Source organism: Penicillium cinerascens (assembly GCF_028974065.1).
Source record: "Penicillium cinerascens strain IBT 15544 chromosome Unknown contig_6_segment0_segment0, whole genome shotgun sequence".
Taxonomy (NCBI): domain Eukaryota; kingdom Fungi; phylum Ascomycota; class Eurotiomycetes; order Eurotiales; family Aspergillaceae; genus Penicillium; species Penicillium cinerascens.
In genome coordinates this window covers 1580209-1608072 of record NW_026695295.1, presented here as the reverse complement: position 1 = coordinate 1608072, position 27864 = coordinate 1580209, and the positions used below count along the sequence as shown (strand labels likewise).

At 51.2% G+C, this 27864-nt stretch overlaps 10 protein-coding genes across 10 annotated transcripts; 4 read left to right on the top strand and 6 right to left on the bottom strand.

Annotated features, from left to right (window-relative positions):
• Nucleotides 1–1007: 1007 nt before the first annotated feature.
• spt5 (transcription elongation factor spt5) lies at nucleotides 1008–4276 on the bottom strand (the record flags this gene model as incomplete). Its single annotated transcript, XM_058453645.1, has 4 exons — nucleotides 1008–2364; nucleotides 2416–3893; nucleotides 3957–4118; nucleotides 4181–4276. The coding sequence occupies 4 exons, from the start codon at nucleotides 4274–4276 to the stop codon at nucleotides 1008–1010; spliced, it is 3093 nt and encodes a 1030-aa protein (XP_058307836.1).
• Nucleotides 4277–6713: 2437 nt separating this feature from the next.
• On the top strand, nucleotides 6714–7890 carry N7498_006582 (DUF3129 domain-containing protein; the record flags this gene model as incomplete). The annotated part of the gene is made up of 6 exons (XM_058453644.1): nucleotides 6714–6828; nucleotides 6890–7096; nucleotides 7154–7216; nucleotides 7279–7326; nucleotides 7380–7552; nucleotides 7612–7890. 6 exons carry the CDS (start codon nucleotides 6714–6716, stop codon nucleotides 7888–7890), a joined length of 885 nt encoding a protein of 294 aa, XP_058307835.1.
• A 2425-nt stretch (nucleotides 7891–10315) lies between these two features.
• Nucleotides 10316–11255, bottom strand: N7498_006581 (uncharacterized protein; the record flags this gene model as incomplete). The annotated part of the gene is made up of 5 exons (XM_058453643.1): nucleotides 10316–10458; nucleotides 10607–10675; nucleotides 10830–10886; nucleotides 10954–10992; nucleotides 11141–11255. 5 exons carry the CDS (start codon nucleotides 11253–11255, stop codon nucleotides 10316–10318), a joined length of 423 nt encoding a protein of 140 aa, XP_058307834.1.
• Nucleotides 11256–12277: 1022 nt separating this feature from the next.
• On the bottom strand, nucleotides 12278–13395 carry N7498_006580 (uncharacterized protein; the record flags this gene model as incomplete). Its single annotated transcript, XM_058453642.1, has 3 exons — nucleotides 12278–12493; nucleotides 12556–12823; nucleotides 12896–13395. The coding sequence occupies 3 exons, from the start codon at nucleotides 13393–13395 to the stop codon at nucleotides 12278–12280; spliced, it is 984 nt and encodes a 327-aa protein (XP_058307833.1).
• A 1239-nt stretch (nucleotides 13396–14634) lies between these two features.
• Nucleotides 14635–15537, bottom strand: N7498_006579 (SDR family oxidoreductase; the record flags this gene model as incomplete). Its single annotated transcript, XM_058453641.1, has 1 exon — nucleotides 14635–15537. One exon carries the CDS (start codon nucleotides 15535–15537, stop codon nucleotides 14635–14637), a length of 903 nt encoding a protein of 300 aa, XP_058307832.1.
• A 2355-nt stretch (nucleotides 15538–17892) lies between these two features.
• On the bottom strand, nucleotides 17893–19705 carry N7498_006578 (putative acyl-CoA dehydrogenase; the record flags this gene model as incomplete). Its single annotated transcript, XM_058453640.1, has 4 exons — nucleotides 17893–19125; nucleotides 19198–19463; nucleotides 19516–19527; nucleotides 19591–19705. 4 exons carry the CDS (start codon nucleotides 19703–19705, stop codon nucleotides 17893–17895), a joined length of 1626 nt encoding a protein of 541 aa, XP_058307831.1.
• Nucleotides 19706–20362: 657 nt separating this feature from the next.
• On the bottom strand, nucleotides 20363–24031 carry N7498_006577 (proteasome regulatory particle base subunit RPN2; the record flags this gene model as incomplete). Its single annotated transcript, XM_058453639.1, has 5 exons — nucleotides 20363–20671; nucleotides 20728–22947; nucleotides 23007–23533; nucleotides 23605–23774; nucleotides 23892–24031. 5 exons carry the CDS (start codon nucleotides 24029–24031, stop codon nucleotides 20363–20365), a joined length of 3366 nt encoding a protein of 1121 aa, XP_058307830.1.
• A 61-nt stretch (nucleotides 24032–24092) lies between these two features.
• N7498_006576 (uncharacterized protein) lies at nucleotides 24093–24351 on the top strand (the record flags this gene model as incomplete). The annotated part of the gene is made up of 2 exons (XM_058453638.1): nucleotides 24093–24172; nucleotides 24222–24351. 2 exons carry the CDS (start codon nucleotides 24093–24095, stop codon nucleotides 24349–24351), a joined length of 210 nt encoding a protein of 69 aa, XP_058307829.1.
• A 361-nt stretch (nucleotides 24352–24712) lies between these two features.
• On the top strand, nucleotides 24713–26074 carry N7498_006575 (uncharacterized protein; the record flags this gene model as incomplete). The annotated part of the gene is made up of 1 exon (XM_058453637.1): nucleotides 24713–26074. The coding sequence occupies one exon, from the start codon at nucleotides 24713–24715 to the stop codon at nucleotides 26072–26074; it is 1362 nt and encodes a 453-aa protein (XP_058307828.1).
• Nucleotides 26075–26326: 252 nt separating this feature from the next.
• N7498_006574 (uncharacterized protein) lies at nucleotides 26327–27393 on the top strand (the record flags this gene model as incomplete). The annotated part of the gene is made up of 2 exons (XM_058453636.1): nucleotides 26327–26574; nucleotides 26625–27393. The coding sequence occupies 2 exons, from the start codon at nucleotides 26327–26329 to the stop codon at nucleotides 27391–27393; spliced, it is 1017 nt and encodes a 338-aa protein (XP_058307827.1).
• Between the last annotated feature and the right edge of the window lie 471 nt (nucleotides 27394–27864).

Genomic DNA, 27864 nt, shown 5'->3' with positions numbered 1-27864 from the left:
CCGAGGTCGGTAGACGTTGATACCATCGAACCGATCTATGCTACGCATGTCCAGACCCAGGCCTTACGATTTTGGAATTTGCAGATGTTCAACCAGAATCGAATCAAGGAAAGTGTCTGAGGTCCCTCACCTGTCACTACCCACATGCATCATCCGGGAGTATGGCATTTTCAGCCTTCCAGTGTCTCGGTAACAAATCCCACATCGCACAATCCTACATCGTCATTAACATAGACCGACGCTCTCTAAGCCCGGATTCGGTAGTGCGTTCTCTCATGATATGTCCATACATTAGCATGTGTGACCTCTTCGACCAGTTCAAGTCGTGACCTAAGGATTGAAGAGAACATGTTCGCGTTGCCAGACAGAACTACGCTGCGGCAGCAACTATCATCCTGGTATGGAAATTAATTGGAATGGTCGTCGGGCTGGTAGTCCTGATTACTATCTATGTACCCGAACAAGCAAAACGTTCGAGGATACTTCCTTCGTGGCAAGATTGCTGAATATGTGGCTGTCGATAGGACCTTCCCCCCAAGGCGACGTGTGCAACGGCATATTGCCGCAAGGATGGATAGTATTCAATCTGTCGAGGGATCCTCTACACCAAAAAGACAACACGTGTAAGGGAGTGGATGGACCTTTCCTGGATATCGAAATAGAGCCCATTTTTGCATCCGAAGAAGCACAAAGAACTTGGGATGGTGCAAGTCTTGCGCCCACGGCTTGGAGAATTGCTTGGGGTATTGGTCAAGGGTATCTGAGCAGCTGGCTCAAATGTCATTGACTCGCCATTTACTCGTCGTTTCCTACTGTCAAAAGTCCATACTCGAAATAGAGCCAGGAGGCTGTACCCAAATGAAGCATCATTTGCTACTGTTTTGAAAAAAATTACATCCGATCAAAGTAGAATACAAGTTCGAGGCCGACCACATCCCAAATCTAAAATCATATTGCATCAAGCTTTTGTGCGTCGGGGTGATATAACAGGCAGAAAAGGAAATTGTTTACGGGCTAGGAGTGCCCTCGTCGTAACGCGGGCCACCGTCATCATCCCCGTAGCCCGCACCTGGTGTAGCTGCCGCGCCGCCCATGGCTGGGGTTGGTGCATCATATGCAGCTGGGGTTGGGGCGTCATAGCCTCCTCGCTTCGGCATGCCACCTGGAGTCGGCGCGTTGAAGGCTCCGGGTGTGGGGGCGCTGTCGGGCCAGGCGCCGGGTGTTGGTGCTGAGGCACCTGGTGTGGGGGCTGCGTAAGCGCCCGGGGTAGGAGCAGAGTAACCTCCGCCGGGGGTGGGGGCGTCGTCGAAGTCGCGTTGGTCTCGGCCGTTGGAGAGACCACCCCAGGCAGGCGTCCGGTTGCCGGTGTTCGCGCTTGCGCCGCCCCAGGCGGGAGTGCGAGTTCCGGAGGCGAACGCGTCGTAGCCGGAGCCGGAGTCGTACGGAGTGCGAGAGCCAGAGTTCCATGCCGGTGTGCGGTTACCGATGCCTCCATAGGCAGTGCGGTTTCCAGCTTCGTAAGGATTGGAGGTGCGGGATCCGTCGTTCTTCCAGGCTGGAGTGCGAGAGCCGCTCATGCCACCCCAGGCGGGGGTTCGTGAAGCGGCGGCGCCACCCCAAGCGGGGGTTCTCGAGGAATCGGCAGCGGTCATTGGGGTGCGACCACCCGACCAGCCAGGCGCGCCTGAAGGAGCGCCAGAGCCATAAGGAACACGCGAACCCCCTGCTCCACCTCCTCCACGGCCACGTCCGCGACCAGAATCCAAATTCTGCTTAGTGATCGGGTCCTTGGGTGTAAGAATATTCCGGTCTATTTGAACGGGCTTGTTGACTGTGTAGAGCTCGACCTGGGCGTTCTTATCATCGGCATCACGGACAATACCCACCAGACCCTTGTAGCGGCCCTTGCGAACAGCAACAGTTTTTCCGAGGAGCGGATCGCGACCACGTGAAGGTGGTGGCATCGCCGCGCCACGACCGCCGCCAGGTGCCTGCATGTTAAGGGCAGGGTTCAGCTTGGTCAGATCAGGACCAGTCGGCCGTCCACCCCGCGCGGACACAGTGACGACGTTTGTCGTTCTCACCACGGAAATGCCTGCGTTTTCAGCTTGGGCTTTGTTGTGCAAGAAAAGGTATGAACGGTGGATATGGCGGATAACTCCGGTTCTCTGCTCTCCGTAGACCTCGCGAACAGTGTCGCCATTTCGGATCTCTGCACCATTGCGGTCAGTCGCAACAGCATCCCGACGAGGTTCGATCTTGTTGGCAATCTGGGTAGGGAGGACATTGCGGAGAGAGCCGTTCTGGTCCACAACACGAAGAGATTCGCGATCAACCTTAATGACACAGGCGACGGTTGCAGCACTGAAACCAAGTTAGCAAATTGTTGGGTTTGAGGATTCTGGCGGTTCTTACTCAAGTTGAACAAGGTCATGGACATCATAGATTCCAAGTTGGCCATCAGCGCCCATCTCCGCAGAAAGACGAAGGTCTTTACTAAAGACAGTAATCTCCTGCATGCTCATGTCACTGAGAAGGGTGACAGTGTCATCCTTGACTTGCACCACCATGCCTAGTTCGTTCTGGTAACGGCTGCCTCCAATGACCTTAACGTGGTCACCCTCGCGGAAACGCTTACGCAGAGTTCGAACAGGGGCATCAATTGTCTGGCCAGCCAGGTCTCCCTCGGTAACCTGCAATGAAACAATGTCTCCGCGAGTTGAGACGGTGCGACCGATCAAGCCTTGCTGTTCACCCCGATAGACCTCGACAGGGTCTCCGGGCTGGTATGAGTCCTCAGCGGTCGAGTTCTTCAGGGTCTCGGCCAGAGAAGCGAGATCCAGGTTCGCAGTGCCATCTTCTCCTCCGCGAGCAAACATCGTCACTTCCTCCAGTCTCGGGTTGACGTTCTTGGTGATCAAGTGCTGGACGCGCATATCCTTGATAAGGAAGCCATCAATGTAAGTGTCGTTGAGGTAGCTCCAAGACTTGCCACCCAAACCAGATGTAGCCGAGAGGTATTTCGCGTGCTTCTTCTTCGCCTCGGACTCGTTGAACAGACGCTGCGGGGGGCGAATCGTGTTCATAGCGCCACGCTTGCGCTTCGCATCGGGGCCCATCATAGCAGCAGCATCATCATTCATGCCGTAGTCAAGACGGGGAACAAGTCGGACAGTAACATTAAGACCGTTTGTCTCAACTTCTTCGATCTGGGCCAAATCGCCCTGGTAACGACCACGCTTGATACGAACCCATCCACCCGGCATAAGCTCCTCCGATTTCTGGACCTTGAGGAGATCGGGCATTTCCTTGACGGGAACCAAAGTCATCTTCTGGGAGGGGTAGTAGAAGTTGATACCCTCCAAGCCCTCAATAACATCAGCCTGTCTGCGCGCCTCACAGTAGAACCAGCCCTGCATGAGATGTCCGCGCTCGAAAGCCGATATGATCCGAATCGGGTTACGAGATCCAGCCGGGCGCTCCTCGATACGCTTCTGGATGGAATAAACGACCTCGCGCTCTTTTCCAGGCTTGCAGCGAGCACCCCAGATACTCGGGTCCTCCACACTGGGAAGAAGCAACCGCTTGGGAATCACGAGTGCGTCTGTAGCTGCGGCGCGGTTCCGTCCATAGCGCTCCTTGAGCAACTGCGCCTGCTTCTCTGCGTCCATTGTAGCATCGAGCTCACGCTGGCGATCGAGCTGTCGGTGGCGGCGGTCATCTGTTTCGGCCCCGGCAGGCAACTGGTCGAGGTCGTCGGGGTGCATCTCTGTGCCGAACTCGGCGAGTTCATCCTCATCGTCTTCGGCTTCATCTTCTTCCTCGTCGACACCGGCCTCTTCATCGATGAAAGGGTTGAGGGGACCGCGTCTGCGCTTGCGGGGACGGGCCTCCTAGATAGGATACTATGTCAACAAAGCCATTTTCTGAGTCGGAAGTTCAAAGTGAGTACGAACCACGGCCTCGTCGTCGTCCTCCGCATCTTCATCCTCGTCCTCTTCATCCTCCTCGTCTTGCTCCTCATCATCAACAACGTCCTTGGCATCGTCTTCGTCTGGGTCGCCTTCATTTTTTACATTGTCAGAGCTATCAGCGCCGCGTCTGCTGGACTTGGCCGGCTGTTCATTATCGTTCCATCAGCACCACCTTCAACCGACACGGCTCATTGATTGTGACTAACCTTGGAGTCCTCGCCCTCAGACTCATCAACGGGGCCGGGATTAAACTCATCATCCTCATCGTCCGAGCCAAAATCCTGGTTGAGGAAGTTGGACATCGTGTAGGGTAGCGAGTCGGGGTATCGATGAAGTGAAGATCGCGCAAGGTCGTGTAGATGGCACCGAGGTCGAGTTCAAGTCACTAGGTATCTCTGCAAAACAAAAGGCGAAGTCAGCGGCACGGTCGAGGATGCGAAAGCATGGAGGAGAAAGAATTGGAGATCTGGACGTACGGAAACCTTTCCAGGCGCAGAGACCGCCTACCGCGGAGGTGGCAATCCCGGTCGCTTAAAGAAGGTGAAAGATAAGAGAAGACTTAAGACACAACACGCCAGGGAACGAGGGGGGGTTATACCCTGGGACGCCGTGTCAGTGAGTTGGGGGAATTGGAGAGGTCGGGGAGCTAGAGTTGCGATTCGCGGCGAAGTTGAAGGAGGCTGCGCAACTGGTCTTTACGGGCAGCCGGGCCGGCTCTGTTTACCTTGTCTCACGCTGAGGTCTCTCCAAATATTCTGAACAAGACCAGATCACAATTATCTTATGGTTTTGACGCTATAAAGTCGAGGTAAGTAGAATTTTAACCTGCAGGGTTTTCGGTATATGAAGATTTCCCATTCGGTTTGACACCTGCGTCTTGGTTGTCCAACTTTTAGAGAAGAATTTAGTGCATGCATACATACTTGAATCCAAGGGAATTGATACTCCCACCGACCCCCTTTACTGCTCCCATCACCCTGCCTTTGAATCTAGGCACTTGTATTTTCTGCTAGCAGATTCTACCCATCTCTTATAGGTGTCTATTCTATTCAGCTGAATAACTCAAATTCTAGCATGCCTCGTTGTATAACTAGTTTTTCAGCCTATTATATCGCTCTCTCCCCGTTCAATTAAACAATCTACATACTTAGCACCTCCCTGACCTCCACGTTGCTACTACGCAGGACCGTCTAATATGTAATGGACGACCGCCCCTCTACGCCCTCTACGCCCTCTAGTATAGCCTTGTCCTCCTCCTCCGCGACCGCATCCTAGTGGGCGCCCTAGATCAGCTCTACGCTGTCGACGCCGTCTACAACCTCCACGACCTCCTTCCTACAGCGGTAGAATATATTTAAATGCTGATGGCTTGTAAAGAAAAATAATAAGCGGTGGAAAAAGCGGTAGGTAGATTATTAATCTAGGCCGATTTAGGGAAATGTGCCTGAGAATTTAGGTTGGGAATGGTGGGACCAGTAAAGGGGGTGGTGGGAGTATCAATTCCCTACTCCAAATAGGCGGCAGTCCGAAAGCGATCCTATAGTCAAATCATTTTCCTTGCCATATAGGTCCATTCCTCACTACTTTTCTTTTTAGAACTACAATAATGACAATTTGGAGAAGTGCGTGGAAGATTATACGATGGTAGGAGCGAGAAATCCTTGGGTTCAGCCTCAAAGAGCCTAGATCGTCGATCTACTACCCGAACGGATCGTCGAGATATTTTCGTATGTTCCAGATGCCTGCCAGGCTTGCCTTGTCCTTGTTTTCAGGGAAGTTTCATAAAATGTTAATGCATCTTACAGAAGCACGAGTCCAACAGCCGAAACACGGCCGCAAATACAAGCCTGGATACATCGACCGTTTTGGTCTTGTGACTTGGTTATACTCGAAGCGACCTTTCTCGTGATACCAAGGCAATTTATTGGAATACTGTATCTTATGTGACCGCCTGCAATGAGCATCTGAGTCCAAGTTTCGTCTGTCTGATACCTGCCGACCGGAGAATGCACCGAGACTCAGGCTTCGATTGCTTGTGTTATTCGAAGGCTCAGGTTCCGAATCTTTCAGGATGAATCAGTCATAAATTGCTCGGTGCACAGGTTGACAAGGCCGAGGTGTAAAGTCAGATGGCAGTCCTTATGCTAACCACGGAAACGTGGTATCATTATCACGGAGCATGCAAGTCTGAAAAAGGGGGCGACCTGGACTGAAATTTAGGCCGAGATAGCTAGTGAGAGGCAGCCTGGATGGATGCCCTTTGTAGCTAGCATTGAACTGCCTTCAATCCTGTGCGCTAAAATGTTCCCAAAATTCAGCCTTTCGATGTGACCGGTTCCATTGAATATTTTTAAATTCTGAAACGAACTTGTGCTTGGAAGCTTGGCGTGCTAGTCTCACCCTCCGACAAGGGGAACCAAACTCAAAATTGTTCCTGAGACCCACTTTCTCCTACCCGGAGCACAAGATGGTTAGCTATCCATACTGAAGCAATTCTTTTCTTTTCGGATCACATGCGTGCAGTTCTCGGTACCGAGACACATGGTTCAGAATGGAGCTTCTAAGACCAATGCTACTGTTTCAGAGTGAGGCCCTGAAGAAAGATTGCATCTACAGAATAGCTTTTCATTCAATATAAAAGGCTGGCTAGGGATCTTCAGTCTGCTTGTTTGTTACCCTACATTCGTTCTTTACTTTGATTTTGTTTCCTGACATTCATTCTTTTTCCGGTCATTAACCATGCATTTCACCACGATCGCTCCTCTTCTTTTGCTGGCTACCAAGCAGGTTGCTGCACATGGCCTGATTACTCGCATTCATGGTGCGAACGGTGTTGTAATGCCGGGACTGACAGGTAACAGGCTGTTCACTGAGCTTTTGATTTTCAAAACTGATTACTGATTGATTGACTCTAGTTGTCGATGGCACTCCACGTGATTGTCCCTCTGGTGCGTGCGGCGGACAGAAAGATACCGCAATCATCCGAGACCCAGAAATGGGAACCTCTGAGGCATCGGCTTTGGGACGCACTATGAGTGGTCCTGTGGATCCCAAACGAGTCATCGTGCAGTTCATGGGCTCTAGTGCCCAGAAACGGGCTCACACACGCCACTTCCCTCAAGGTATCTAGATGTCTTCTAATTTTCTTTTGTCTGACTACGGGGACTAACGTCACACAGCTCGCCAGCTGGCCAATGACGCGGCTAGTATCTTCACTACTGCCGGTGGAACTGTTCTCAATGGTTAGTATTCAGTTGCTTTTTGGATAAACTACTCCGCGCGAAATAACTAAGATATCCTTTAGGCGCTCAGGATCTTGCAGACGCAACGCCCTTGGGTAATGTTGTCAAAGGTTAGCTTATGCTCCCTGATTCACAGAAGTTTGACACTCATCAAATCATCCAGGTGCCCAGTCTACTGTTGATACCATGACAGCTGGAGCTACAGGGACCAAGCCTGGTGTTATGACACCCGATGGTACCGTGGAGAATGGGCTCCAAGAATATGCTGGCAAGGGGGCTGCCCACGGCTTGCCTTCTGTTTCTGGTGATGGATACATCACCGTGATTTACCATCAGGTTCGTCCAAGGCTACGCCGGTACTTTAATCACCATTCGCTTACTCTATTTCCATAAAGGTAAACCAAGACGGCGCGGGCCCACTGCACGCAGACGTCGACGCAACCAGCGGCGGTACGGACCCCAAAGCATTCAAACCGGCCAAGGTTGTCGAGAATATCCCGGGTGTTGCGGGAGCCTCAACCACCAGCACCATGGATTTCGAGGTTAAGATTCAAGTCCCCGCAGGCACGAAATGCACCGGTGTTGTTGACGGCATCGAAAACGTTTGCATCGTGCGTGTCAGGAACAGTGCCATTTCCGGTCCCTTTGGTGGTTCCGCTGCTTTCACAAACTGATCTACGATCATTATTAACCAAAGTTTGAGGCATCCATGCTTCTATGGAGTTGTCTTCAAAACTTTGGTGTATGGATCTACTTGAGCGCCGGTCTCTCATTAGGCCATCCAGATGCAAACGGCTAGGTTTTGAGTTGTGTACGAAGACTTTCATTCATTTCCCATAGTGTGAACTATGTGTCGATCTTTATACACGCTTGGAGGCACACTGACACTTTTTTTGTACTTAACGCGATTTTTTGTCTTATATAGATATGGAAACTACGTAATTAAAGCAGCCTCAACGGAGTCAAAGTTATTTTTATTATGATAGGCGACACACACTGGTGTCAGTATTCCTAAAGGTCCATATTAAATTATATCTAAACCTATTGCAGCGAGGGATCTGGCTTCACTAATTTGTCTGTCTTCTTCTTCTGTGTTTGTGGTGGTCTTGGCCTATGGGAGATGATGCGTTGAGTACCACCGGGCGAACACTTTGGTCATTTGTTTTATGTATGTTTTTGACCTGTCTGCTATGGCAGGAGAGGTCGAAGGCCACGTCAGGCTATGAAACATTCAACATATGCATATGCAATCTCGCGCCACTTTGGTTACACTTTATTGAGGATTTTGAAGCTTCAATCCTTCTCTGATCTACTGCAGCTCTTGGAATCATAGGGCTTGGTGGTCTTGGCCGCTCAATCCTCACTAGCGATCTGAGCAGTTGTCTGATCCATGTAGATTTTTGTGAGATGCACAAGGTTCCTTCATCGCTATGTTATGAGCCATCTTCAGCCCCGGGTAGTGACATGCGGGCCCGAAGTCGGTGCTCAACCACTTGGTGGAGATATGGCGTGTCGTCATCCCAAGCAGGTTTGCAGTTGCAGCTGCGATTATCATGTCATCAACATACACGAAAGTTTGGACCACCTCCTGCTGGTCCCTCATCATTTCTCTCATGCTGGCTATGAGCCCCTACCATATAGATCGAGGGTACTCTCTCGGAAACCAGCCGGGCGGATGGATCTGTTACACTGTGAGTGTGTCAGGAGCACCCATTGTCTATGAATTGTCAGCATGGCACCGTTATCGGTTGAAGCTAACCTTGAATGTCTCCGAATGCAGGTTGAATCAAATACTCTGGCATATACTGGATTGCTTGATGCGAGTGGGCAATATCTGACTTGAACTTGTTTTGGCTTCACCTTGTTTTAGGGGCTAGTAGTCAACAGCGCCACGAATAGGCGAACATCTAAATTTTATAGATCCTGAATATCAGGTATTGTGTGATAAATTAATGAACAGAGCAACACCCTTGTGTAATTCACATAGAAGGGCGGCCAACAAACGGCACTGATGCGGGCGATCCGCAGGGATGCTCACGAATGACCACGGCATCAGGCACCAGCTTGATCTTGAATGTGGCCAGCCATGGCTTCCTCGTGCTCAGCGATCTTTTCTTTGATCATGAAGCAGAACTTACTACGAGCTGCGCAAAATCCTCCATGTCAGTATAGACTTCAATGGAGAAGCAAGTTGAAGCAATATTTCGTAATCGCCGAAGTGAAGCCTCGAGCCCGGGACCGGTTCATCGACTGCATAACTCAGTGTCAAGAGTCTTCAGAGATGACTACCTGGATTTTGCACCGCAAAGATCATAAGGACCCACGGTGCAAGGATATCCCGTAAGTCAGGCCTGATTAAGTTTCCAAATATATCTGTGATAACTAGCCCGAACAGACGTCTGCTCGTCGCACAGAATCGAGAAAATTCTCCCTGGTCGTTGCCGAGTGTTCCTCAGAGTACGTCAAATACTTGACGGAAGATGACCTCAGCCAAACAGGTCAACAAAGACACTTCTTGACATGCAGGAATATGGGCCTTGGTCCAAGTTGATTCAAGGTAGCCGTTTATGAGTCTCCAACAAGATCTGCCTTCTCATCAATATTATGGCAGACTCTGAACAGCCTGTCCTTGATTCCTATCGTTCTAGCGTGAAATTGCTTGGCTAGGTGATATCCGCGCCTAAACTTACATTATTCGGTTCCCCGGCGAACCCAAGGCGATCGATTGGCCAAATTTGAATGGCCGTGTCCTGGTTGCAGTTATGAACAGCGCGGGATTAAATGATACATTTTTATCGCCGGAAGCAAGTCGAGAGAGCTGTGGCAGCACTTGATTTTTTGGGCAGTCCCTTGAAAGATAGATTTCAAGGCAAGGGAAACATTATCTTCGTCTGCGGAACTACATCAGAGCTGCTACATGGGAGCAGGGCATGACAAAGTCTTCAAGATGCCAAGGCTATATTTCTTAATTAGAGAATTTGAAAAAGCGCACCTGCGACATTCTATCAGGGAAGTGGCCCGAAAGGCAAGTCGAAGATTTCATTCGGGGCCCAAAGACACAGCTAAAAATACATCTGGCTCTTACAGGGTGTCTCCCTCTTACTCCTTCTTCACTCCCTGATCAGGAGAAGGGGAACGGGGCGGAGCGTGGGAAGCCATCCAGATCTCGAAATTTTCAATATCCTCCGCACTCCAGTTAGGCGGCCAGACAGGAGCAGAAAACGAGACCTCATCGCCTGGGGCTGCTTATACAGATATTGTCAGCGCTTTAGTTGTTCATCTAGCAAAGGCTGTAGGCCACGGTCTTTGACGCAGTCACGAGACGACATAACAAAGGACTGATGCTTCTCGGAGATTTAGGCAAAGATGGTTCGAGGACACAGAACATACCATTGTTGCCCCCAGGCGCGGCGGAGCCGGCGCCGCACAGAAAGAGAGGGGGGTGGGCGAGGGCGGAGACTGTATGTACTATATCAGCGTGGGCCCCAAATGAAACAGATAAATCAAATAGATTCAGCGTCCACTGCGGTTAAATTGACGAGTTCTTGTCAAATTCGGGAGTGGAACCATCTACTCCTTGGGCAGAAGACGAAGAATCAGAGAAAAGACTCACCGATTTCAGCCTCCGAAGAGGAGCTTGCGGCGGTCACGGTGGCCGGGGTGGCTGCCGCTAATTGCACCTCGTTAGTATACACTCTGAACAGTATTAGGTTTGGGGTAGGGAAGGGGTACCACACCCTTCTCAGCAGCATCTCTGGCGGCCTTGGCCGCAGCCTCTGTACTTATAGTGTAAGCATTCCGTGGGCAAACCAGGCCAAATTCATCGATGTGTAAGGCCGTATTGAATCAAGCAACCAGGATGACCGAAAGCATCCAACCAGAGGGCTGGCTTTATCATATCAGTATTGGACCGGAGAAACTTACTCCTCTCTCGCTTCTTAACTCCACGGCCGCGAAAGTCCCACCGCGGGTGTTGGCATTGGCGGAGGGGGGAGGTGGTGTGGGAGGGGGGGCCTAACGATGAATTAATCTCTTCCATTTCCATCTAATACTTCGTCGATCGGAGCATCGTCCATGGGGTAGTTCTTACCGACGCGCCAGCGTTAATTCGGTCGACCGCGGCGCCAATAAGGATACCCAGGTGGTTAGGGCATTGCTGGATTGGATGCCAAGGGACCTGGCACAACGGACAAGGAGCTTTTTGCGAGTCAGTTTGGAGGATGTGGATGCAGTATCGAGAGCTCTGGAATCAACGAGATCTTTGATCGACAGTGATCTCTGGGAGAATGTCTGACCAAGGGATCATGGAAAATGGAATAGGGGTAGAAGGAATGCCACAGTAGAACCAGTCTGTGCCAACTGAACCATCGCCTGTGATAGGCAAACGGATCAGGTTGAGCGCAGAACATGTTTCAACCCAGGCAGTTGGCGTTGCGGACAGGCGATGATAGCGTGAGCACAGTCATGAAGAGTTACTCATCGAAGTGATCATCGAGTGAGAGTAGGAAGGCATGAAATGCATCATCGAATGAGAGCAGGAAGACATGAGATGTGCTGAACATTGAGAGCTGAGGGCAAGATGGGGATATCACGATGGGTGATCGCACAGAGAACTGTTGAGGACTTACAGGTTGAGACGGCGCCATGTTGGCGGCCGGAAGGTTGGAGTTGGGGTAAGGAGGGTAGAGCAGGAAGAAGGTGAGAAGGGGAGGAAATGGCGTGAGTACAGTATTTTGTCAACACTCACCCACCGACTGAGCCTGGCAGGCAGCCCTGCCCTGTCTACATTTTACTTCCTTGCGCTGAAACACCAACATGTATCAACTTCGCAATTGTTAATTCCCTCATCACTGCTCATCATGTTTACTTCGACACTCAACAGGGGACCTATCATGGCTACTCATTGGTGCAATGCATGAAATTTTGTCCAAGCACCGTTGATGAGACTAAATTCAATACATTCAGTCCAGACCGGAAAAATCAAGCGCAGAGGAAACTGTCTTCAGGGCATTGCGAACAGCACCCCGTACGCCGCCTCCGCCAATCAGTGCATCATAATCGTTATGTTATATTCAATCTAGCCATGGGCTCAACAATCGTGGATCTCTCTGGCTCAACTGACTCGCTTATCATGTAGCGAACGAAAAGCTCCACTGGTGCGGTATCATCGTCCTCAAAGCTCCAGAGTTGCGAATACTGCAAATTCAGACTCTGGTCGTCAAGAGTGGCTTGAATGATTCTTCCGTGCTTTCGCCCTGTGTAAGAGAACACCAAAATCTATGTATGTATAATTAATATATAAGTTGTAATCAGAGTATGGGGCAGTTGTATGTACTCACCGGGTGGGTGCGATAATCCTGAAAGGGATCACGCGACGTTCGTATGACCAAAGTAGCTAGAATAGCTTTAACTTCACTACTCGTAAGGCAATGGTCTGCATCATCCGCGGCGACATGCGCGACCGTTGTGAGAGTTGCATGTGGTTGAGGGGATTTCTTGCGGGAATCTTCCCGTAGGTCGAATGCTTCCCATTGCCGGTACCGTCTTTGAGGGCCATCCTCTACCAAATAATTTATCAGGGGCCATTCACCTCGTCGCGGCTTGGTTCTAAAAGCATAGAGTCAGTATCTCTACTAACTTGACTAGATCTCCAACCCCAGGAGCGTCACATTCACCTACCGCCAATACATCCTAGGGGATCCGAGATCAAAGAACGAAAACAAGCCGGGTCTTCCCTTTCTAGGATGTGCAGTAATCTGACCCATAATATGGCGCTCCGTCGCATGAGCGTGCCTGGACCAGTTGCCGGCGAACATCTCCGTTTTTAGCCTGAACTCATGGTTTGTAAGTTCCACGGCGTCTTCATGTTTTATTCCCGGCGATCCCTTCTTGATGCGTTCAAAGAGAGTATCCAAATCCAAGCGGAAGTTTAAATAGGGGATGTAAGTGGCCTGCTTGAGAGGGTCGAGTGGATATTTCTCCAGGACTCTCTCTGGGTGAGGCCGGAAGTAGCATGGGTTGAATAGCAGGGTTCCATCTTCCGTTATATCCACCTGGGATGCTTGGATTCCGCAGGCCTGGAGGTCTTTGGGGGAAAGGAAAACGGATTCGTAGTCGTCGACTTCATCGTACAACTGCGTGAGGCGCTGGTCGCGTTGAGCTTTCGCGTTGGAATCCATTGCTGTAGAGAAGAAGGGCGATGAGGTCAGAAGGGAGTTGTCAGAAGGGAATGGGAAAAGGAAATGAATTTCATTGGGAAGAGAAGAGAAGCGAAAAAGACCTTTTGTATGCAGAGGTCACGACCCCATGTTGGTACCGGAAGGGTCCGGTGCCGAATCAGTGTCGGTCACTTAGACCAAAACAGCAACCTCGTTGCCTTGTAACTAATACCGTTGAATCTTTAGATTATGAGCCATGGTATGTGAGAAACTGGAAGAGGAGTTTATTTGAAACTTAGCCCATTTCACTCCTTGGATCAAACGTGAGAAAAGAAACCCCGCAAATTTTTAGATTCCTGTGAAAAGACGTGACCAAGTTTATCTATATCATATATATACAGTATTCGGTCGTATACCACCAACTTGTTTGATGGATTTTAGTAGGGAAATAACGCATTTTAGGCCGCTTTCCTGGATTGCGCAAAAGGAGTATTGGCGCTAGGTGGGAGGTATATTACTGACCGTGGTACATTACACCGTAGTACATTCGACGGGTCATCTTGATGATATTGGATAGGAACGCGCAAAAACACGTGCATTGCCGACGGTGAGGGCACCTGCAAAGGAAATTCCACCCACCGGTCTTCTATGTGTAGTCTGCCATCAACCGCAGTGTTCAACGCTGCGGAATGGGAGCGGCTGAGCAAAAGTGGGTGGTGGGTACAGAAAGGCCCGACATCGGTTTCCATGCTGCGAACATAGAGATGTTCTTTCAAACCCTAATAACATGATACTGATAAATAACATGTTCTCTACCTACCAGTAATAATGCTAACTCCTTTTTATAGATTGTAACACAGATACAAAAGCCTAAAATTAGAACTATAGAGTTTCTACTCCGTAGAGGATTCTTAACAAACGTAACAAACACCGCACACAAAGCAATGAGCCTGTTACAGTTTGTTCTCAGATTATTGGCTTTCTAGATTATTTGCCTCCTAGGTTGTTGGGTCAGTAGAGTGATGTTCGAATTCAGTTACATATACCTCCAATTATAGTAGTATTCGAAATCTGATTTACCTACACTCTTGGACTTTAATTCCCGAACCCTCATTTGAAACACGCTAATCCGGATATATAGTAGTATATCCATCGATCTCCTTTATTCCTAGAATAGAAACTGTATTTATATAACTCGGGTAGGACCTTATCCTTTATAAATCTATAGGAAACTACTACTTGGAGGGTGCACCGCCCGACTCAAATCACCACGCGGAACTTGAATAAGTTTCTTTGGAGAACGTCCTGCTTCTTCTGCTCCAGCTCCTCCATGTCCCAGCTCACCGAGGCGAATCGGCCGGCGAGCCAGTCGCGTCGCTCACGGGCGAGCCAGACCAGCGTGTCAGCAGCCAGCTCCGGCGTATCGGTCAGGACGACTTGCCTCTCTGGGGGCATGTTCATGGCCAGCTCGGTCTTCACGGCGCCCGGATGGAGCGAGATGGCGATCAAACCCTGCTGGTAGTATTCATTGTCCATGAATTCGGTGAGGCGGCAGAGAGCGAACTTGGTCGTCTGGTAGGCCGACGCACCGGGAAACATAACGTGGGCACCACCGCTGCTGATGTTGATGACGGTCTTGGTCTGCGACTTAAGCAGCAGCGGTACGAAGAAGTGGGCGGCGAGATAGGTGCCTTTGATGTTGACCTCCCAAGTCCGCCACCACTCGCTCGGTTCGGACTCGGCGATAGGCTTCCACTCCTCCAAGTAGCCCGCGTTATTCACCAGGACGTCGAGACTACCGCCGAGCATGTCTGCCGCGGTCTCGGCGGCCGCTCGTAAGGAGTCCTCCGAGGTCACGTCCACCTTCAGGGGATGCACTAATGGCTGGGGCCGGTTTGCCTTTATAACGGCGTCGTGGACGGCTGTCTCGACGTCGGCCAGGTCCGAACGAGCGGCCAGTAGTATCTTTGAGCAGCCTGCGATGGCGAAGCTGATCGCGGTGGCCTTGCCGATGCCCTTGGAGGCGCCCGTGATCAAGACCGACTTTCCCGTTAGGTCGGCTTTGGCGGGATCGATGAATGGGTAAGTGTCCTTGCGCGCGGCGACATAGCCAGCTATAGCAGGCCAGTTCGTCTCGCGTAGGGAAGGATCTTGGGCCGACATAGTCATTCTCAAAAGGAACCCGGAGATATATTGCCGCCTAAGAGGTTGAGGTGAGAGTGTTGGTGTAGTTAGGAGCTACGCTTAGAAACTGCGTTTGCCGTGTACTTATTACCTTATAGATCCGAGACGGAGAAAGCCGATCAATCTGTACTCGGCGGAGATTATTTTCTTAACTCCGTCGTGTACTCTCTTGTCCATTAACTCCGCGGCGACCAACGACCACGTATTGCGGTAAGAGAATGACGGAGACGGTGAAGGGGTCTACAACCACAAATATATACCGCATGGAACAGCATGAGCCCATGTTGGGCATTTGGCGGCCGTTGCCTGACGTGCGCGGGCATATACATTTTGCACTTGCGTCTAGCCCTCTTTGAGGCGTCCGAAATGATGTTACCACGGTCGTGTCGTTATGTTTGTCTTTATTCTGATTTTTGGACTGCGGAAAGTCAAAACCGCCGTGCTGCCTGAGAAGGAAAGATGAGGTTGGCTCGCGGATCTCCCACGAACTATGTAATCTATAGGGATCCGCTGTGGGATTCTGTAGGATTCTATGGAGGCCAGTACCATTATATAATATTACATACAAACACACAGTACCCTTCAAGGTGCATATTACAGTGTTCCTCAATTAAATGCGACCCGCTTAACGATTGATCTACGCTGATGCCTTAGCACTGGGGCTAGAAAAGAGTGAGTACGTGTGTATTAGTTAAGCCGATTTCGAGAATGACTGTATATAGGTACCGCGCCCTAGACTAATATCTCTTATATAGGATCTATATTTATAAGCCTAATATAGGGTATCGCGTAAGAGTTATTTATAGGGAAGAAGGCTATTACTTAGGGGAGAGAAGAGGGGGTAGAGTAGAATTGTAGCAGTTTCCTATAAATTTATAAAGGATAAGGTCCTACCCGCGTTATAGCAACCTAACACCTGCATCAGAGCATAACTGTCTAACTCGATCCGAATGGTGGAAGGATGCATTATCTATAATAAGCACGGACTTTAGCTCCGGCCACCTTCTATAGTGTTGAAGTAGCTGCTCAATAAACGATTCGAATAGCACGGCATCCGTTGACCCTTTAAAAATGCGAGACAGAAGAATACCTTCCTAAGTATACGCTGGCAATATTTAATATCGCTGGCCCCGATGGAATTTAGACACTTGCATTAGTGTCACACCTAATGGTGACTAACTAGTCCGCCTATGTCCTACCTATTTATTATATCCGGATTCATTAACGAAAATAAGATAGTATAATGGAACTTAGATAGTTTGTGTTGGTAGAAACCTCGTAGTTGAGGATTCTGCTCTTTGAGTTTTTACTGGGCTGTCTTCTTAGTCTATCCAACCCGAGAAAGAGCACGTTGGATGCTAGATGACGATGGTAATACGTTGAACTCGTCCCATAGGAACTTAGCCATCTCTTCGAGATAAAGGCTAGGTATCTTAGCTAGGTGGTTATAAAGGGTGTCCAGTATCACAAAAGTGACGATTAGTGGCGGGTTGGGAGGGATTTTAGGAGGATTGGGACTGCCGAAAAATCGCATTTTCTTACGTATATTAGTGATAGAACGCTTAGTACATTTTGCTAGCTTAGCCATTTAAGATGTAGTCAGTCTTTTCTTGCTGTTTATTATATGTATAATTATCTTACGCTACGTAGTGTTTAGGTTTCGCGCCATTTTGAGATGATTTAGGGGGTGAATAGTTGCTGAAGTTTGGGGGAGGAGTATTAGGACGACGACACTATAGGGTTATTGTTTTTGGATCAGTAATAATACATAACATTACATCGCTCGTCAGTTTGAATTTTACCGTTCCGAACTGAAATATGATCCAAAGTACGGGAGTAACTATATCTGTTAATATGGTTTATGTGATTAGGGTTTGAAAGAGCATCTGTATATTCGCAGCATGGAAGCCGATGTTGGGCGCTTCTGTACGTGAGGTGGAAAGAGTGACCGAATATCCGAAATCTCTGCCCACTCGTCGGTTTAGTTTGTTTACAAGGAAGTGATTCTATACAACGACGGCACAAGAGCTATTTATATGCCATAGTTTGTTACCGTACCTGGAAGCCGCGAAGACCAGGGTCGGCATTTATCTAACTGTAGATGGTATAGTGCTTTGAATTAAAGTTAAGGGAAATTTAAAAGAAAATTTTAAAAGAAAATAAAATATGGTAGGGAAAACAATTTCGATCCATGCTGTAAGGGAATGCGTCACACCGGACGGGATATCTAACAAAAAGATCCTCGAGTCAAAAGAGGACATGTCAATCCAAAAAGGACAAGTAAGAAAGGAAAAAGTGCTCTATAACCAAGATGCAATGCCCAAAGCCTCCAATTTAGAGCTTCATGCCAAACATCCCGTGCACGCGCAGACTCTGGCGCACGCTGAGATCCAACATGATCTCCTCACTTCCACCGGGGATAGCATAGGCACGGACATCACGGTACAGTCTCTCGACCTTTCCACCCTGACCACCGCGGCTGTAACTCAGACCACCGAAGATCTGACTGGCCTCACGGGCACAGAACTCGAAGGTCTGGGTGGACTGGGCCTTGAGGCCAGCGATGGCACCACCCAGCTTGAGCATAGCCTCGGTCTCCTCCATGCACTGGCACTGGAAGATGATGTTCTCGAGCCAGTTGTAAGTGGCTTCGATCTGGCGGGCCATGTGGGCGAGCTTCATGCGGATGACGGGGTGGTCGATCAGGCGCTTTCCGAAGGTCTTGCGCTTGTGGGCGTACTTCATGGCTTCCTCATAGCAGACACGGGCGAAGCGGCAACACTGGATGACGATTCCGATACGCTCGTGGTTGAAGTTGGTCATGATGACCTTGAAGCCACCGTTCTCCTTGCCGATCAGGTTCTCGACGGGAACCTTAACATCCTCAAAGGTCACATAGGTGGTTCCACTGCTGAGAACACCCTGGCAGTCCATGCGGCGGGTGCTAACGCCAGCCGAGCGCTCGATCAGAAGGACACTGAGACCGTTCATGCCGTCCTTGCCGGTGCGAACAGCAGTGGTAAAGTAATCGGCCCAGACACCGTTTGTGATCCACTTCTTCTCACCGTTGACAATGTAGTGCTTGCCATCCTCGCTGAGCTTAGCCTCACAGCCGAGGTTAGCCACATCACTGCCCGCATCGGGCTCCGTGATAGCCAGACAAATGCGCTTGTCACCAGCCAGGATGCCGGGCAAGATACGGTCAACCAGCTCCTTCTTGCCGAATTTGACCAGAGGTGGGCAACCAATACCATAACCACCGACCAGGTTCCAAACCAAGCCACCGCTTCCAGCGCGGGACAGCTCGTCGGTGAGAAGCATCTCATGGAACAAATCCCAGCGGTCCGGCGACACAGACTGCACCCGGTACGGAGTGTGCTGCTCGGGGTACTTGACGCCCAACAGGCCGGCCAAGTAGCCACGCTCACCCATCTGCTTGTAGATATGAGGGGGCACCTCCTTGCCCTCATCCCACTCGGTAACGTAGGGTTCGATCTCTGTCTCGACCCATTGGCGAACCTCGTCACGGAGAGCGGCGTGCGTTTCGTTGAAGTACGGGGAAGAGTACTGTCAAACGGCACGAATATTAGCACTCTCCCAAATAAAATTTTTATTTATTTTTGGAGGGGTTGGACTTACACCCTGGTACCACGAGGGATCGGCGAACGGAATCAGGTCGCCATACGGCTCCTGCGGCTCGGCAGTCGCAGAGGCCTTGACATCACCCGAGGCGGGCTGCGGCTTGGGCTCAGCCTTCTTGGGCGCGGGGGCCGGAGCGGGCTCGGCCTGCTTCTTGGTGTCCAACGAGCCGATCTGCAGCTGGCCCTTGTACTTCTTCAGGATACCCTCGTTGTGGTACTTCCAGAACTGCTTAGAAGCGTCCTTTCCGGCGACGCGCTGGAGAACTGTGTAACATGTTAATATCGAGCGAGGTCGCGTGGTCGCGCCATAACGTACTTTTCTTTCCACCTGTTGGTCATGTCGTCAGCATGTGATCATCTGCATACTCGCCGCCAATCGCAAAGTACTTACCAGGGTGCTCATCTTGGAATTTGGAGACATCATAGACGTCCTCGTCAATCACGATCCACATGCTATCGCCCTTGCCGTGCGACGCGACATCGTCCTTGGTGAAGGTTTTCGCCATGGTGTACAGGTTGAAGAGAGGTGGAAGGTGAGAAGGATTATAATTTGGAGTAAAGTATGTAGCAAATAGCAAAGTAGCTATGCTCTAGAGAAAAGAAGGGGTTTCGTGGGGAAAGAAAAAAAAAAGAGGTTGAACTTCCGGGGTAGATGGAGCTCGTGATATAAAGGACCGGGGAACAGCACCCAATTCAGTAACCGCCGTTCTCTCCGTCCAGTTCCAAGGCCTCGGAGGATCCATCGTCACTCGTGCAATTGGAATTCCACTCAGCTGCATCCCTCGGTAGAAGATCGCACCGGTGTGTATCGGTCATTCCCGAATGGCATGTACATGATTGGCTCGAACTGCGTCATCGCCGTGTGAACTGCCGAGGCGCCTCCGAATGCGCTGACTAAGACTGCATGTGAACATGTGAAGAAGTCGCGTGTTTGCGATTCGTTGGAGCAAGTTCGAGTTGGCGTTGTCTTCATGTGCTTGTAAGCTTACTGAGGTGGCGGATGGCCCGGTGACCTACTACGTATAGCGCAATGGAAAACTTAATAAATGCAGACAAATGCTTCATATCAAAGTCGGCCGCAACCGCACTCCCAATATATCAGGCGTGAAACCCGATTAGTCTAGTAATACATCCCAGCGTCGAAGGGTTAAATCCCCAACACTCTACTCATCTTCACCTTCCGTCTCGTAGGTGAATTCTTCAGGCACTGGCGCATCCTCCGCGCCTTCCTCGTCTTCGTCGACGGCGGTCAGCACGCCCGCAGCAGCCGCAGCACCAACGGGGGTAGAAGACATCATGGCGCGAGCATCGGCCCGTTGAGGGGTCTGCAGTGCAGCAGTACCGATAGCAGCCTGAAGGCGATCCTGAAGAGTCTCGGTCGGGGCAGGAGCTTCCTTGCTGGCCTTGAGCTCGATAGTCTCACGAGGCTCCTCAGGCTGCTTGTCGAGAACAACCACGACACCACCAGTAGGCTACAGAAATAGTTAGTGATGAGTTTCAAAAATCCAAAACTGTAATCAGAACATACCCTCTTAACAGGCTCGTACCGCGGGTCAGGGAACGTCAGGTACTTGAGCTGGGCGGGCAGTACCCGGGACATGTTGTCCAGCTCGTAACCAACCTTCTCCCGCTCCACCTTCTTCTTTTGGGCTTCGAGGGCACCCTTCTCACCATCCTTGCCCTCCTCGCCCTCCACCTTGTCATCGGTCTCCATCTTCTCCGGTAGTTGGTCAGAGACCTTCGGCGTAGTGGGCGTCTGGTCGATGTCCATGCTCTCACGTCGTGCTTGCTTCTCACGACGCTGGGCACGGCGCTTGGCCTGGGCGGTCGTAGAAAGCACCGCAGTCTTCACCTTCTCGGGAGCCTCCTCGGTCTTGACCTCTTGCATGGGAGGATAGTCGAAAAGACTGGGGCGGGTGTTGCTGTGGAACTTGAACTCCGGGACCTCCAGCTTCTGGTCGACGCCGATCACGGAAGTCGGGGCAAAGCTGAGAGAGAGGAAGTGGGTAAGAGGGAACCAGTACCAGTACTGGCAGAAGACTGCAGCACCGACAATACCGGGCATGTTCAGGTTGCCGGTCTGTGTCTGCAGGCTGATGGTGCAGTTGCGGCCACCAGCATCGATGATTCCGAGAGCCACGGCACAACCGAACTTGGCCATGGCATCCTCGTGGCGGTCACCGAGCATCTTCATCATAGCCTTACGAAGGCTGGTGATGCGGGGGTTCATGGCCTCGTTCTGCTGAACGAGAACCATGGCCAGCGAGATTAGGGCTCCCTGACGGACAAAGTCGGTCGAGTCCTTGAGCATGGGCTCCAGAAGATCGATAGCCTCATCCAGCCCAGTGCCGGCACAAGAGATACCGAGAGCCATGGCGGCACCGTACCGGACGTGAGGGTTGTAGGATTCCGAGAGCAACTCCACCATACGGGGAACGCTCTTGTGCTTGCGGAACAGGATGAAGCCCAAGCTCAACACGGCAACACGGCGAACATCATCATTGACATCACTGACGGCAACGTGAAGAAGCTTGCGAACAGCCTTGTTGCTGCTGCTACCACAATAGGCCAGAGCAATCGTCATGATACCGCCGTAGCGGAGAGTCGGGTCAGGGTCACCGAGGAGACCGTTGATCAGCTCATCGGCAGCCTCCTGGCGGCCGTACATGATCAAAGCCATACCCATGGCAAGGCCACGAACGATCTTCTCGTGTTGAGTGTCATGGGCATATTGGATCATGTCCTCCAGCGCCTTCATGTTGCCGGTGCCCAGCATGACGAGACCCATGGCAAGACCAACGGCCTCACCGTTGAGAGCGGAGTCCGTGTAAAGAACGTTGCGGAGGTCCTCGTATATGCCCTCGTCGCCTGTGGCCATACCAGCAACACCCAGACCCAGAGCACCGCCGTGCTGCACAACCTCTTCAGTGGCCTTCTTGAAGTGGTCACGGATGAGATCGACAGCCATACCACCGTGGTTGGCGAAGATCAAACCGTAGGCATACAGAGAGCCACCCTGGCTGTAAACGGAGCCCGAGCCACCAACCCCAGCAATATGCTCCTTGGGCAGGTAGGGCTGCAGGAGCTTTTGACCCTGGCTGAGGTTGCCACGGTGAATGACACCCAAGGCAGCGGTGGCCGTAAACTTGGACCAGTTGACAGCCTTGCCGAGCCACTCCAGGTTCTCACGGAAGAACTTGTCGTGAGTGGTTCCGGCGTGCATGAAAGCGTTGCACAGAGTGACGGCGGTATGGAATATGGAATTGCGGGCCTCGAGGCTGTCACGCACCTTATTCAAAACAGCCATGTCGACCTGATTACTCCGGTAGAGGAACTCCAGGTTGAGCTGAATGGATTTGATACCATCCAGGATTGAGATAATGTTCTTGAACGCGGAAGTCGACTCATCTGAAACCTTGTCCTCCGGACGAGTTGAGCTCGATTGGTCCTCAAGCAACGCATCCGACTCCTTAGGCTCTTCTTGCTCGGTCTTCTCTGTGTCGTTCTCGGGCACCAGCTCGGAAATCTCCTCACGAACCTTCTGGAGGAACTCCTGGGTGCTGTTATCATAAAGGTCGAAGGAGATTTGGTATGCGACGGCAAGGGATCGCGGGTCGCCCTTTTCAACGAGTTGACGGAGAATATTTGAGGCCATCGAGTGTTCATTAAGGTAGACAACACATTTGGCGATCGAGAAATAGTCGGGGGCGGGTATCTCGTTAAGGAGCTCGAGAATGAGCTTAAGGATCTTTAGGGGTAAATGTTAGCAGCTTTTTCTGCCAAAGGGGAGCTGATGAGTTGACAAACCTCGTTGCGGAAGCCTCGCTCTTGGACAATGCCCATGCAGATGTCCAGAACGTACTCCATAAGCTCCTCGCTACCATGAGATTCACCCGACTGCTTCTTCTCGTCCGCACTGGCGCGAAGGATAGCCAGACGGAGAACATCCAAGCTCTTCGCCTCAATCGCAATACCGATAACTTGACGGTAACGCTTTTGACGGAAACACTCTTCGAACAGTCGCTCAATCACGGTTTGTAGTTGACCCTGAACACCACGCTTCAGGACGAGTGGAGTCTCATTGTGGTGCTGAACACTCTGGTCCTCACCGCCGGGGTGCACAGCGTCGATGCCGGGAACCTCCTGGCGCGAGAGCAGGGACTTCGAGGGCAGCGCAGATTTGGAGAATGGTGTGATCGGAGAGGTCAGGCTTGCTGATGTGCTGGTGGCGCCATCGCCGAATGCTGAGAAGGAGGTGTTCAGATTGGCGGCCGGGTCACCAGCGGCAGGTTTCTGGGAAGCGGATAGAGAGATGAAGGTATCCACGCATTTCGCTATAACGAAAAAGAAGCATGGTCAGTAACCCATGTAAAAGACCCATCTGACGTGAATTCGATCGACTTACCAATAATGGTCTCCTCGTACTCGCCACCGTTGTCGAGCTGGAACAGCTTTCCCGCGCCAAGAGCGAGGACCATGCTCTCATTATATTCCTGCAGATGATAGTATACCTTCGAGGCAACTAAAGCAGCCAGTCCACGTTCTGGGAAAGATTCATCTTCGTAAAGAGCCTCACTGGATGGATGTGGTCAGCAGTGTTCGGTGAACCGGGGGTCCCTCGGCAACAAGGATCGCACGAGTAGTCGCCAGTGATGTGTCCATCCACCGTATCAACAAGAGTCAGGTACTCACATCTCGGGAACCGCGTTCACAACTTCTGTCCACAGCAGGTCGATCTGGGAATCTAATGACTTCAAGGCAAAGACCTTAAGCTCGGGGTCTGGCTCTGAGAGGAAACCGACTAGACCGGCGGCCGAAACAAGGCCGACCATCTTTATCGATCGAGACGGCTGGCGTCGAAACCGGTTGGATGAAGCTCAGACTCGATTGATGATGTTGTTGTTGGGTGTCGAAGCAACGTCGACGGGAGGGAGCTTGGGGGTCAACAGCGAGCGAGACCCGTGGGAGAAACGGTGAGATGGGAGTCAAAGGTCCCAAATAGGATAATGAACAGAAATACAGTGACGAATTAACGGGGAAAGACGAGATGGACGTATGGGACAAATGGAAGCTGGAAGCAGACAGCAGAAGCTTCGCAGGCGCGAGATCCGACAACGTCAACGGAGCTGACTGTGCCGGTCACGTGCCATGACGAGTACTTGCAGCTGTTTCACTGCTCGAATCATTTACTAGTCCTGTTATCTCTTCGCTGCTCTTATGCTTTGTTTCTTGTTTTTAAACGGAGTAAATTCAGAAAATAGCAATATTGCACAAATTCAAAATACCAAAAGGTCAGCAGGAATAGCTCCTCACGCGCAGAGTTGCTGTACCTGCATGGGCGGCCAGTAAGGCGGTCAGTTATTGTCCGGCGCGAGGTCCGAGAGCGTCAGCTGGCAATGTCCTCGAGACTCTCATGATGCTAGTCATGGCCTGCTAAATAGTACTCGTTCCCAAATCCCAGCTGGACAATTGTTCTACTTCTCGCAGTCCGGTCGGTCCTTCGATTTCCTGCCATGTCGACTCTTCTGCCCTTCCGAGATAAACGGCTATCTTCAGTGCCCGCCGGAGCTTCCATATACCACCACGATCCTCTTCTATACGTGGAACGTCAGTCAAAACACATCCAGAGTAACCTCCAGATCTTGATCGATGCGCAAAGTGAGGGCCTCCTCTCTGGTCTGGCTCGGCCCCAGCCAGACGATACTTCGGACGGAAGCTTCACACCTACTTCTTCGAGAGCTAGCCAAGCTCGATCTCCCCGCACGATCCCTGCTAAAAAGTCTCCTACGAAAAAGATAGGGCTTCGGGCGGCACGGCAGGGTATTTTCCAATCCATATATGACCTATTGAAGCTGCGAGAGGAGGAACGAGAGATACTCTCGTCACAGACCGATGAACGAGACAATGCACTTCGTGAAATCGAAAGATTTACCTCGAAAAGAGGTGGTCTACAAGAGGCCATATCAACCATTCACACCGACCGAGAGAGCCAGCGCGCTACACAACTGCAAGAAGAGGCTCACACTCTCGAGTCTGACATTCATGAACTGGAAACCAGGCTGTACGAGATGAAAGCCAAACACCGGCATCTTGTCAGCGAGATTTCAAACGTAGAAAACTCGGTTGACGCGAAACTATCTACCTATACTGAGTCCATGTCCCTCCTTGAATCCAACATTCGCAACTACCTTCGCAATCCTCCCGTCCAACCCCTCGCGCGCACGAGCAACTCCAGCTTCTACTCCTTGAATCCAAAACGCCGCACCCTTGAGATCGCTCAAGAGCATTGGAAATCTGAACAGGAAGATTTACAAAGGAGGCAGCAAGAAGTGGATGGAGAGATTCTGGCGCTCGAGGAGGGAGGCGGGGTGTGGAAACAAGTTATGGCTGACGTCTCTGGATTTGAGAAACGGCTCAGAGCCAATATGCGGCATTATATCGAATTACAAGAGCAAGCGACCGACCCGAATAACGGACAGACCGAGGATACGACGGAAGAGGTGGCGGCCAACGTTGCAGCGGATCTAGATAAGACAATACGGCACCTTGAAGCGAATTTGGAGCAGGCGATGGACAAAGACTGGAAGCTCCTTGTCTGTTGCATTGCGGCTGAGCTAGAAGCGCTGCGAGAAGCAAGCAAGATGCTTCTTCCAGCCTTTGGCTTACCTGTGCCCGGCGATGATCCTCCGCCCGCCCAGTCGCCGTCACCGGCTGACCAGGCTCATGATGAACCTGCAGATACACATGAAGATCCGCTGGGTAATGACAATCCCGAGCCACCGGCTGATCTCCTGAAGGACGGCCATCACACAGATACAGCGTCCAGGTCGGAGGACGATGAACCCGACCCGGCATGGCTACTCCCTGGAACTTGAGAAGCACTAGAACCAACAATTTTGAAGAACATATGCATCTAGCATGGAATGAAAATTTTTAATCCAATATACGAAGAAATCAGTGTAAATAGAGCTCCGAGCCGAGCTGATAAGTTGTGTAGAGCAAGGTCCAATTGGGGCGCGGGCGGTCCGTCCAACCTTGCCAATTTCAAACACCCACATCCTCGACAACAACATGAACTAACCTTGGAGGAAAATTGGAAGAATGTCAAGGCATAATCAACTTTGACCATGAATGTCCACGCTCCGGCCTTTTCATTCAGTCTGCGTTCGGTCCACGGCGGTTGCAAGCTCCAGTGCCGCCTCTACCTCCCTGGTTGGATCCGAAATATAGAATCGGACCCGAGAGGGTCAGTTCGTGGTGTAATTCTCGGACACCCCTATGCACCACTCGGTGGCACCTACGACGACGAAGTGATCAGTTTCCTCGGCGACGAGCTTCTTCATGAAGGCTATTTCGTGGGGACATTCAATTTCCGGTACATCTGCCCCGATATCGTGTTGAAGCCAGCTGACACGACCCTCTCAGCGGTGCCGCACCCTCTGAGGGACGATCCAGCTGGACTGGACGACCCGAGCTGGGAGACTATGTGGCCTTCTACGGATTCATGCTACAGTACTTGCATCGAGTAGAGGTTGCACTCCTACAAAAACAACCCCGCGACCCAGATCACCCCCCTTCGCCCATTGCATCCGCAGATCGGAATATCCACCTCATTATCGGGGGATACTCCTTCGGGTCACTGATAGCGTCGCATGTGCCGACGCTTGATGTCATGATAGACCTATTCCGAACCGGAGCAACAAACCCGGGCACGCCCATCTACGAGATTGGCCGCAAAGCTAGGAAGATCGCAGCGGCAACGATCCGTGATCTGGCCCCAGCAAATCCAGAGGAGAGCGGGAACCCGGACAACCCCGACGAGATCGAGTTGAGTGCGGAGACAGCCATATCCTACTTGCTCGTGTCACCTCTGCGGCCGCCGGTGAGCCAGCTTCTGACCGGTTTCTGCAGCCTATCGCTGAACGTGGGGGGAATGTCAGCTCCAGCTCAGGTTCGGGCCGCAGTGCGTCCAGCCGACCAGCTGAGTGCTCACCGGACTCTGGCATTATATGGGGATCGGGACGAGTTCACCTCCGTGCGTAAACTGCAAAGATGGTCAGCCGAATTGAGCCGCGTGCCGCAGAGTCATTTCCAGAGCGGCGAAATCGAGGGTGCGGGACATTTTTGGCGAGAAGCAGGCGTCGCGGAGGAGGCAAAACGCATGCTCCGTGAATGGCTGAGGTCTGGACTTTGAAGTGTCTGGTTCTACTCCGTATGCTGGGATGAATTGTGAACTTTAGCCTGAAATAGTACTACTAACTAAGTATGCTCTACTTTGTTTCGTAGACGGTGATAAGGTGGGTCGCTGGGCTGCACTCACATGCTCGCATGCCGCGCATGTGAATGACGCCAGGGACCAGATGACGGTGAGATCATATTTACTTGACCCTGGTCAGATCGATAACCTGATGCACTACTACGCTAATCTATTCTAATCCTGGTCTACACTCCTTTCGATCTTACCACCTAAACTTCTTACCCCCAAATAAAAAGTGGAAACCGGGGAAAGTTGGGGTCATCGGGTATCCGGTCCTCGTGACGTCTGTCAGACCGCCTCTTCCTCTTCATCTATTTATCTACTCGCCTGCACAGTCTGCCTCATACCTATCTAAAACCCAAAGGGACTCCGAGTGGGCCGATACTCCCCGGCTGGATGGCTTGCTCC